General features: G+C 36.8%; 1 protein-coding gene and 1 pseudogene across 4 annotated transcripts in view; both read right to left on the minus strand.

Moving 5' to 3' along the window:
• Window positions 1–12,306, minus strand: part of CDK7 (cyclin dependent kinase 7) — a 48,410-nt gene that overhangs the window by 20,180 nt on the left and 15,924 nt on the right. For 2 of the 4 annotated variants that reach the window (XM_008691330.2, XM_040622209.1), the window contains 4 exons: window positions 9,701–9,787; window positions 5,093–5,242; window positions 2,325–2,472; window positions 1,726–1,923 (listed from right to left, as the gene is read on the minus strand). In XM_008691330.2, the coding sequence (XP_008689552.1) occupies window positions 1,895–1,923; window positions 2,325–2,472; window positions 5,093–5,242; window positions 9,701–9,787 (414 nt within the window). In that variant the 3' untranslated portion in view covers window positions 1,726–1,894. Of the gene's footprint in view, window positions 1–1,725; window positions 1,924–2,324; window positions 2,473–5,092; window positions 5,243–9,700; window positions 9,788–12,306 lie in introns of those variants that run through there. The other 2 variants (XM_008691331.2, XM_040622208.1) reach the window with 1 other exon arrangement.
• LOC103663609 lies at window positions 6,259–6,923 on the minus strand (annotated as a pseudogene).

The raw sequence follows: 12,306 nt of genomic DNA on the forward strand, positions 1-12,306 counted from the left end.
ACATGTGTATATATATAAAACGCAAATTCATATAAATTGATAAAATCTGAAACACTCCAACTGACAATCTAAATCAACAGTAGGCAAGAGGGATTATATATGGTTAGTAAATGTGAGGAACTATTCAACCACAGTAGAAATTTTAAAAATGTAATTAGAATGAGATGTCAAATTAGCCAAGATCACAAAGATTATGTGAGTGCTAGAAATGATGACATGAAATAGATCCTTTCATACAGTGTTGATGACTGTGTATATCTGAGACCCTGCATTCAATCCTGGGGAGTATATACTCAGAAGTGAAACTGCTAGATCATATGGAAATGCTCTTTTGAAATTTTTAAGGAAAGTCCACAGTTTTCCATAGCAGTGACACCATTTTACATTCCAACCAATAATAAGGGTCCCAATTTCTCCACATCCTCACCAACACTTGTTATTTTCTGGTTTTTTGTTTTGTTTTATTTTTGTTTTTGTTTTTTATAGCAGAAATCCTAACAGGTATGAAGTGATATCCCATTGTGGTTTTGACTTGCATTTCCCTAATGATAAGTGACGCTGAACATCTTTTCAAATGTGCTTATTGGCCGTTTCTACATCATCTTTGGTGAAATGTCTATTCAAGTCCTTTGCCCATTGTTTAACAGAATTTTTTTATTGTTGCAAATAATTTCTCCCATTCTTTTCACTCTGTGCTTATCATTCCTTGATACATGCAAGTTTTGAATCTTGATATAGTCTATTTTGTCTTTTTAAAGAAAGCAGAGTTTTCTCTCTTGGTAGCAGACAAGGAAACCAAACAGATTCTAAGCACAGCTGTTGGCTTATAGGTAGAGAATACCATGTGACAAGGCATGTGGACTGTCTTAAGAAGCTGGGAAAGGCCCCTGGCTGACAGCTAACAAGGACAGGAAGCATGTGCATTAAAATTACATGAAATAAGTGAGCTTAGAAGCCAATTCTTCCCTAGAAACTCAGATAAGAGCCCAGTTCAACTGACACCTTGATTCTGACCTGTGCAAAAACCACAGCTGGGCCAGGTCAGACATCTGGCTTACAGAACTGTGAGCTAATAAATGTGTATTACTTTAAGCTTCTATATTTATGGTAATTTTTATGCAGCACAAGAAAAATAGTCCATAAAGCATGAGTATGTAGTGTTATATACATAATATATATTTTTATATATTAAATGGATGTTAAATAAACTAGATTTATATGTATTAACATGGAAAGAATTTTAAAAGTTTTGAGTATAAAGAATTATAATATGAGATGTACTGTCTATCACTCATAAAATACTGAGACCCAAAATAATACAGTGTTTTACTGCATGTATTTTTATAAAATAGCAGTATAAAATCATGGAAGGACATACTCATTTCCTGAGAGTCACTCTCCTTTCAGGAAAGTGAAAAGGAAAAGAATGGAATGGCATATTAAAGGGACCTCAATATCATTTGTAATTTTTTCTTTTTCTTTTCCTATTTAGTATATTAACATTTGTTAACTCTAGGTAGTAGGTATGTGCTACATTACTACTACTGCTTCTATTTTTGAATACTATCCCTGCTACTACAAATCTGTGATGCTATGTGGGCCAGATCACTCAAGTAACTGATGATTATTTTTATTAAGGTTTCCTTAATGCATTTTCAATTCTACATTTCAGAGAATTGAACTTAATCTTACTTTTGCACTCTCATCAGAAAAATCAGAATTAAGTTTGTTTTAAAACACATTTAATAAAAATAATCCAGTTTTACATATTTTACATGTGTGGAATATTTACAAATTCCTTCTACAGCATTTACTTAACGTTTACTATTTTTCCATTATTTGCCTTTTTGACTATTTCCTTCAGTAGTAAAATACTGTCCAGTGATCTCTGTAACTAAAAAATTAGCTTCTTGGGTAATCCTCCTAGGTGAAAAAAAAATGAGGTTGTTCACATTTAATCTTATGGCAATTCTAACCAGTCATTGCATTCCAACTACATTCATTTCACTTGCTTTGATTTGCTAATAAAACTTATTAAACATTCAGCATACAGTCTAGCAGTAAAAATTTATGAAGCACATAAGGTACTTATTGGTAAGTTCTCGCAACTCTGAAGTATACTCAAAAGTGCCCATATCCTTTTAAAAAGCTTCATTTAATTATTTTCAATGGAAATAAAGATTGCTAAAATACCACATTCTCTACCACAGTTCCGGAACAGCTCACAATAAGTATTTCTTAGCTGCCCCTCAGTCACTAGCTATATATTAAGTACTTGGAGTTTTCTGAATTCATTTCATTTTTTATGAAAATGAAAGTTTTACCTTGTTCCAAGGCCTGTGTTCTCTTCCGTTTTGTTGCTACAGCTGGATTTGACTGCTCCTTTAAAGTTTCCAATGGACAGTTTGGTCTTGGCAGCTGACATCCAGGTGTTGGCCCTGGCCGATTACTGAAATACTTAGTTTTCAAAGCCTTGAAAAAGGAAAGATACCAAGGAAAGTAGAGTTTTAAGTGAGTATCTGAACTGTGTTTAAGAAAATCTAATCTCCAGAATTGTTGGGAATATTAAACACACTATGTGAATACCCCACTTCCAAAATGAAATTAATTTCAAAAACTTAGATGAGCAAATTACTACAAATAAATATGTTAACAGCTTAATATTGGCTGATAATTCCACTACCATAAGAAAAAGACACTACCTTCTAACTTTTCTACAGTTAAACAGTCTATACTAAATATGAAATATCCTTATTAAGATACTGTATAATTTGGCTCTCTATACGTTAGGGACTCTATAGTTCAACCCGTAAAGAGAGAAACATGCTTAAAAAGAACTTCAAAGTTTGTCACGACATCTGTACGTATTCAAATTCCAAACTATGTAAATATAAATTCTTTAGAGTTTTTTAAAAGATGCAAATGGTTGGAAACAATGTGTTAAAATCCAACAATCCACTGCAAATTATTAAAAATTTTACTTGGAAGGAATTGCACAAGGTTATTTCTATATACTACCTGCTCAATGTTCTATGATATGATATTTCCTTTACTTTGGTTCCAAACGCCAAAAAATGACAAACTTGTCAAATTCATAATTTATTTGCATCACAGTACTGTTCAATAGCCACAATATTCCTTTTGGATAATGCTTTCAGGAATATAAAGAAGTCCATATAAACTTTTCAAGCATTTCCTCCCACATTCTATTATTTGCAGTAATGATTTAGAGATTCCTCACTTCAAAAGAGTTGAATTTTTACAGTATTTCTTCTGAATAAAGCAGTTCCATAAGTAAATTAAGCTAATTCTGAGCCATCAGAGATCTAAGAAAGATGATCTCATTCCAACTTTAAGACAGATATCCATGAGCTAGAACACATTTTAAGAAAATGCATTCTATCAAAATACAACCCACATAAGTTGTCACAACTAGTATTTTTCTACAAATTTTGAGTTTCACTATTAATGAAAAAAAATGAAAAAAATGAAAAAATGAAAAAAAAAATGAAAACAACTTTCTAGATAATCTGACATCTCAAGCTTCTTATAATGGAGGTAGTAAGTATATGTGTATGGGTGGAAAGGTAACACTGAGGTACTTGTTTGAATTAGAAAAGTAATTCTAATGGTAAAGTAATCTAGCATGTATGTATTAATGCAGCATCATGTACTGCTAAAAAGATATGGCCTATAGAAATAAATGCATCAGACAATGACTTGGTAGTCTGTAATAAGTGAAAAAAATCCACTTTGTATCCTTGGTATATTGTACATTAACACGGTTTGTTAGATATGAAGACTTGTGACATTTCATTTTAATCAGGGTCTTACTTTATGAAGCCAAATCATTGTACTGTGATACATTCCTGCATTTCCCTGTTTGTGCCACTCTTTGTTTTGTGCTTGCTTTTAAAACAAAGAAAATAAACTTTCCCCCCCAGTCTACAGGGATTTTATTTTTTTGTTTGGTAACATTTCTCCCTTCTAAGAGCAGATATTCTTGGTCTTCCTAGTTTTTTTGTTTGATTCTTATTTCCCTTAAACAAGGGTCAGTATCAATGTTTGTTCTATTTAGAGTATCTTTCAATCCCTTGTAAGCATAAGTTGTATTAAGAACTACATGGGGCGGCTAGGTTGCTCAGTCTGGTTGAACGTCTGCCTTCAGCTCAGGTCCTGGGATCGGGCTGCACGTTGGGCTCTCTGCTCAGCAGGGAGCCTGCTTCTCCCTCTCCCTCTGTCTATGGTTCTGCCTGCTTGTGCCCTCTCTCTGTCAAATAAATAAATAAAATCTTAAAACAAAAAAACAAAACAAAACTATACTATTTTTGGGGTGCCTGGCTCATTCAGTCAGAAGAGTATGCAGCTCTTGATCTTGGGTTTTTTTGGTTTTTTTTTTTTTTTTAATTTTATTTATTTATGTGACAGAGAGACAGCCAGCGAGAGAGGGAACACAGCAGGGGAGTGGGAGAGGAAGAAGCAGGCTCCCAGCGGAGGCGCCCGATGTGGGACTCGATCCCGGAACGCCAGGATCACGCCCTGAGCCAAAGGCAGCCGCCTAACGACTGCACTACCCAGGCGCCCCTGATCTTGGGGTTTTGAGTTCAAGCCCCATGTTGGGTGTAGAGATTACTTAAAAATAAAATCTTTAAAAAAGAAAAGAAGAACTATATTATTTTCTTCATCACTGACTATGACAACGATCAGCATGCATACTGGGGCAGTATATCATGGGGAAAAAACCAAAACACTTTTGGCATTAGGCTTAGCACAAACCTAATTGAAATATCATTATCTTAACACGTACAGAACCCTTATTTTTTCTTCTCTAGGTAAACTAATAAATATGTATTTATATGTTAACAAAAGTAAATTCTCCTATTGTTCTATGTGCATGATGTAATTTAATACAAGTCTGAACAGCTTGTAGCTTAGGGACAAGATAAAATTTGTTATTCCTTAAAACAAAAACACATCTTTACGGTAGTTAAAGAATGGCAGAAAATCTTAAGAAATTCTACTTTTATTTTATCTATGCCGGAATTAAGATTATCCTCATATTTCCTAATATAAGAAAGATATGCTAAAATACCTGTGTTGCTGTAATTCGAGTGCATGGGTTAAATAAGAATAAGCCTTGTATGAGATCTAGCAAGTCGTCTCCTGCTGCAATGAAGATGTGTTGTAACGGGATTCCAGGAAAACTCTTAAATGTCACGAAATCCGGAAGACTACACATGTCCTGTAAAAATATTTATAATTCAAACTTAAGGATTGAAAGAATGAAGAACTAAAATTGTCAAATGGAGGATGTAATGATCTATATAGAAAATTCCAAGAAATCTATTTTAAAACTCCTACAACTACTGAGCAGAACAAGGTTACATGGTATAGGAAAAACACACAAAAATCAACTGTGGTTCTATATACTATAACAAACATGTGGATACTGAAATTAAAAATGCCATTCAGAATAACTCAAAAGAAAAAAAAATAGGGGCACCTGGGTAGTCCAGTTGGTTAAGCATCCAACTATTTATTTTGGCTCAGGTCATGATCTCAGGGTCATGAGCTCAAGCCCTGCATCAGGTTCCTCACTGGGAGTAGAGCCCATTTACGATTCTCTCTTTCTCTCTCTCCCCCTGCCCCTTCCCCTACACACACACGCTCTTTCTCTCCTTCCCTCTCTCTAAAAAAAAAAAAAAAAAAAAAAGTGAAAATCTAATAAAACGTGTAGGACACATACCCTAAAAGCTACACAGCTAGGGCACGTGGCTGGTTTAGTCAGTGGAGTGTGCAACTCTTGATCTCAGGGTTCTAAGTGTGAGCCCCACATTGGGTGTAGAGATTACTTAAAAATAAAATCTTAAAAAAAAATTCTACACAACTATGTGAAATAAATCAAAGCTCTAAATAAAGGGTGAAACCTGTCTTGTTCAAGGATTTGAAGATTCAACTCTGTAATGCAATTCTTACCAAAATTCTGACAAAATTATTATACAGATTATTCTAAAATGTATACTGAAAGGCAAAGGAATTACATCAGCTAAAACAACTTTGAAAAGCAACAAAAGTGGAAGAATCAGTCTACCTGATTTCAAGACTTCATATGTAGCTACTTTAATTAAGACTGTGGTACCGGTGGGGCGCCTGGATGGCTCAGTAGGTTAAGCATCTGACTCTTGATTTCCACTCAGGTCATGATCTCAGGATCATGAGACAAAGCCCTACTTCGTTGGGCTCCGCACTCAGCAGGGAGCCTACTTTTCTCCTCCTCCCTCTGTCCCTCCCCGTTCCCTTTTTATCTCTCTCTCTTAAATAAATAAATAAATAAATAAATAAATAAATAAATAAATAAAGTCTGGGGGGGGGGAGGGAGATTGGTCTCCAAACATTATAGCCAATGATGCTTCACTTGTCTATGATCTCATGGACATAAAACCACATCCACACCTAAGTGGCCACTAAAACATTCAGCAGAGCTTCCTTAACTGTGAGGTATTTGACACTACCAGTTTGAGCAGTCTTGACTATTTTTTTCAAGCTCTGAATAGGTATAAGAATCTCAGCAGGGGTTAGAGGAACCAGCTCAACCTTGCCATAGTGCCAAAATGTGGCCAATCAAGGTTTTGAAGTGAGTCACAGCAGGGTTCACAGTACCAGGCCTTCTCCACAAGATTACGAACAAACCGGGCCATGGTTTCAAGATGGAAAGTCCAGTGCCCTGGATGGCCACTGAATCTGACCAAATGATCTGACAATAGTGCAAAGCAGTTCAATGGAAAGACAGTCTTTTCAACAAATGGTGCTAAAGTAATTGGACATAGGCCAAAAAAAAAAAAAAAAGAAAAAGAAAAAAAAAGACCCTGGAAAAACTGACCTATGGAAAAGCTGATAAAATAGACTTTATCAAAATTAAAATCCAAAAAATCCAATTACAAAATGAGAAGGGCACCTGGCTGGCTCAGTCAGTAGACAATGTGACTCTTGATCTCAGGGTGATAAGTCCGAGCCCCATGTTGGGTATAGAGATTACTTAAAAAAAAACAATAAAATAAAATGCATTTATAAAAAATGGGAAAAAGACATGAAGAGATTTTAACTAAAGATATATAGATGGCCAGTAAGCACAAGAAAAGGCATTCAATACCATCAGTTATTAGGGAAGTGAAAATTAAAATTAACAATGAACTGTCACTACACAACCATCACAATGCTTAAAAATAAAAAAGTGACAACACAAAATGCTAGAGATGATGCAGAGAAAATGGATTACTCATATATGGGTGGTAAGAATATAAAATGGTACAGCCAGCTGGAAAACAGACCGGCAGTGTCTTAAATTAACTACACAACTACCAAAGGACTCAGGACTGTTCTGGGCATTTTCCCACCGAAATAAAGGCTTATTCTTTTCCCAAAAAAAACTATACATGAAAGTTTATAGGAGCTTTATTTGTAAAAGCCCCAAAATGGAAACAACGAAGATGTCCTTCAATCAGTGAATGGCTAAACACACTCTGGTACATTCATACCACCCAGCAATAAAAAGGAACAAATTAGTGATATATACAACCTGGATGAATCTTCAGAGAATTATGCTGAGTGTGAAAAAGTCAATCCCACAAGGTTAGATAGTATGTGATTCTATTTATAATATTCTTGAAATGACAAAGTTACAGAAATGAACAGATTCGTAATTGCCAGGGATTCAGAAAGGAGAGGAAGTGGAAGGAAAGTAGGTGTGGCTATAAAAGGGCAAGGGCAACATAAGAGATCTTTCTGGTGATGTCCTGTGTACTAATCCTTTTTTTATATATATTTTTTATTTACTTATTTGACAGAGAGAAAGAGAGCGAGTGAGCACACAAGCAGGGAGAGCTGCAGAGGGAGAAGCAGACTCCCTACAGAGGAGGGGGCCCGACACTTGACTTGGTCCCAGGACCCTGGGGTCATGACCTGAGCCAAAGGCAGACACTTAACCGACTGAACCACACAGGCGCCCCTCTCTGTATTAATCCTGTCAACGTCAGCACGCTGGTTGTGATACTGTACTAACTTTGCAGGAAGCTGGGTAAAAGTTTCAAGGAATATCTCAATTATTTCTTAAAACTGCACATAAACCTACAATAATCTCAAAAGAAGTTTAATTTTAAAAAATCCATGAAAACATCACTAAGCAATTGCTATTCAGAAAATCATGTCCGGGGCGCCTGGGTAGCGCAGTTGTTGAGCATCTGCCTTCCGCTCGGGGCGTGATCCCAGGGTCCTGGGATCGAGCCCCACATCGGGCTCCTCCGCTGGGAGCCTGCTTCTTCCTCTCCCACTCCCCTGCTGTGTTCCCTCTCTCGCTGGCTGTCTCTCTGTCACATAAATAAATAAAATCTTAAAAAAAAAAAAAAGAAAGAAAATCATGTCCAAGAGAAAAGTACAGAATAATATCATAAACATGCCTATGGAGTCAGCAGATCCACACTGCAGTCCTAGCTCTGATGCTGTGTGGCCTTAAGTAAGTTACTTAACCTCACTAAATCTCAGTTGTCTCATGTATAAACTGGGACTAACAGTATTTACTTCAAAGGATTGCTGGGAGAATAAAATATGATTTATGAAAAGCCTCTCAATGGCACAGAATGCATTTAATAAATGACAGCCATGAAGGCATGTTTTACAATTCGCATATATAGCAAACTTTCAATTAGAAAGTTGAAGTAATAGCACAAAAGAAACTTCTTACACTTAATTTCAGCTTCAGATAATTTTACCACAGTTTCAATCAGAAGGTAGAGTCTGATTAAAATTTCTCTTTTCCAGTATTTATTCTCAGGAGATGGGGTTGTATTAGGAAGGAAAATCTAAAGTTTACTATTTTAATTTAAGAATAAACAAGTGAGGTGTGCGTGGGTGGCTCAGTTAAGTGTCTGCCTTTGGCTCAGGTCATGATCTCAGGGTCCTGGGATTGAGTCCCGCATAGGGCTCTCTGCACAGCAAGGAATCTGCTTCTCCCTCTCTCTCTGTCCCTACCCCCAGCCCTCTACCCCCTGCTTGTGCTCTGTCTCTCAAATAAATAAAATCTTTAAGAACAAACAAGTGAGTTCATCTTACTGAACTATAATACATAAAATTTAGCAACTTAAATTGGTGTAAATTTTACCCAAGATTTAAAATTTCTTTTTTTCAGACAATGTCACAGGTTAAAAATATTCATGGTACTGAGACAGCTTAACTGTTGGTGAAAATTCTATAAGTACACCCTAAATCCACCAAGATGCTGATAAACATGAAATACCCATCGAATGAAGTATCATGCAGCTGTTAAAAAGATCAGTAATAAATATTAAATAAAAAGAGCAAGTTAGCTGCAAAAAAATTACATGGTATGATACCATTTCTATTAAAGAAAAGACAGAAAATGCAACGCTACGTTTATGCGCTTGTTTATATATCCTCATAGCAAGACTTTCCACCAAACTGACAGTGATTAACCCTGGGATGGGAATTACTGGGATGGAGAAAGGGCAACATGTACAAATGAGGCTGGACAGTATACCACAATTTTAACTTTCTATTTCATATAAATTTTTCAGAGTATATACTACTAGTAAATTAAGACAATGAATACATTTCTTAAAGTAATACCTACATGACAGCAACATAAAGAATCCTAATCAAATTTCAAAGAACATGTATGAAGGCTTACAGGCCACTGTTCCTCAGTTGGTGTGCCCAAAGTTTCAAATATTCTTGTTAGTTGATCAAGGTCTGAATCTCCTGGCAAAAAAGGAACCTGAAAGAGAGTGAGATGCGGATATTTCAAGGTGGTTCATAATAGTTATACATACAATACTATAAATTTACTAAAAAAACTGAACTGGAACAAAAATCAAAACATAGTCTGAGGTATACTAGATGTGGCACTAGACCCTATCAGTGCTAACCAAATAAAGAGCACCATGCTTCCCACTTAATTCACTCCACAGATCTTTAATAAACACCATGTGATAGGTACTGCATTAATTAATTAAACCCTAGGCATTTAAAGAAGGGAACAAGACAAGAATACTTGGGTGGCTCAGTCAGCTGAGTGTCCAACTCTTGATCTCAGCTCAGGTCTTGATCTCAGGGTTGAGAGTTCAAGTACCCATTGGGCTCCACACTGGGCGAGGAGCATACTTTAAAAAAAAAAAAAAAAAAAAAAAGAAGTGAACAAGACAGTTCTTGCTCTCCCCTAGGGTGGATGTGGGGAATGCTGGTAGTACAACTAAAGGGGCATCTGCCAGAAGATGTTTTCATCTTCATAAATAAAATCTTTAAAAAAAAAAAAAACAAATGGGCACAAAACTCTAGGTTGGAAATTATTTTCCCTCACAATGTTTTCTATTGTATTCCAGATTTCAGTGCTGCTGTTGAGAAGTCTGATGCCATTCTTTTCCCTAATCCTTCATTATGGCTCCTATGTAAGCGCTCTCTGTTTTTCCTCTCTGTGAAAATAAAGTATTTTTCTTTCTTTCTTTTTTTTTTTTTTTAAGATTTTATTTATTCATTTGACAGAGATAGAGACAGCCAGTGAGAGAGGGAACACAAGCAGGGGGAGTGGGAGAGGAAGAAGCAGGCTCATAGCGGAGGAGCCTGATGCGGGGCTCAATCCCACAACACTGGGATCAAGCCCTGAGCCGAAGGCAGACGCTTAACCGCTGTGCCACCCAGGGGCCCCATAAAGTATTTTTCTTATACTCTGATACTCTGAAATTTCACAATATGCCTTGGCATGGTCTTTTTTCATTCCACTGTGCAGTCTTTTTGGCACTTTAAGTCAATTCACATCCACCAATGTTAGGCTATTTTCTTGTGAATTTCCTATCCTACATTTTCTTTTTTCTTTTTTGTTACATTCTAGGATCGATCCTGGATCAATGTGCTAGTTTTATTTTTTGGTCTTACTTGATGAAAGAATTCTTTAGCTTACTTTTCCAATCCTTCCACTGTTTCTATTTGCTTTCAGTTGCCCTATGTGAAAATTTTCAAGTACCCCTTATTCTTTGACTGTTCCTTTAGTAATGGAGCATCACATTCTTGCTTTACAGATGCAGTACACTCTTAGTTCTCTGAAGGTGTGGTGGAGGTGGAGGGTTAATCTTCTTCTGCTACCTGTCTTTTTCCCGTTTCTTTTTTATTTTTCTTAATTATTTTTTAAAGGATTTTATTTATTTGAGAGTGAGCAAGTGAGAGAGAGAGCATAAGCAGGGAGAGGGGCAGAGGGAGAAGAAGAAGCAGATGGCCCGCTGAGTAGGGAGCCCAAGCGGGACTTGATCCCAGGACCCTGGGATCACAACCTGAGTCAAAGGCAGACACTTAATCAACTGACCCACCCAGGCCCCCCCCACCCAAGTTTCTTTTTTAGTCAGTCTTTCCTATGAATGCTTTCATCAAATATCTTTTTTTTTTTTTAAGATTTATTTATTTCAGAGAGAGGAAGAGAGAGAGAGAGGGCACAAGCAGGGGGAGCAGCAGGCAGAGGGAAAAGCAAGCTCCCAAATGACAAGGAACCCATGAAGAAATTGATCCCAGGACCCTGGGATCACGACCTGAGTCGAAGGCAGACGCTTAACCAACTGAGCCACCCAGGGGTCCAATACCTAATGATCCTACCAATTACCTGATAATTCCCACATGCTGCAAGCCTTCATTAAATATCTGGAAATCTGTGATAACTATATGGTAATCACTGACTAACCATTCATATTCAAGGGTAAGGTACTAAAAACAATGATTAGAACTCATCGGCTTTCTCTAGAAAGATTGGGTGGGGAGTTTAATGCCAGTTATCTGTGGGTCCCTTCTCTGGGGTCATTCAGTTCTTCCAGTAAAGGGTCCTCTAATCTTTTGCCTGGGTTAAAGAGTTACTACAGCTTATTACAAAAGCTACCAGGGTTCTGGGAAGTGAGCAGGGAACTAAATTGAAGGTTTTACTTTCAGTATACGGACTTTGATGTAACTTACATGTTTTTACCCTAGCAACTCACCCACATCCTCCCCTGTGTCTAAGGATGGCTGTCTGGAAATTTATGTTTCAATTTCTTTACAGAACCTGTCTCTAGTGGAGGTATAAATTAGGTGGAAGTATAGTCGGACAAAGGGAAGTGCTGGCTGTGTAGAGGGACCCTGGTATTAATCGCACATATATAATTTTTTTTTAATCAACCCCAGTTTTTAGTCCTATACCTCAACATTGTCATCAATGACCACAGGTGCTTCTCAATAACTAAGCAACTTTAGGATTCTGTCTGCCAACCCAAAACTGCCTCT

This window comes from Ursus maritimus, unplaced genomic scaffold (genome assembly GCF_017311325.1).
Source record: "Ursus maritimus isolate PB19 unplaced genomic scaffold, ASM1731132v1 scaffold_5, whole genome shotgun sequence".
Taxonomy (NCBI): domain Eukaryota; kingdom Metazoa; phylum Chordata; class Mammalia; order Carnivora; family Ursidae; genus Ursus; species Ursus maritimus.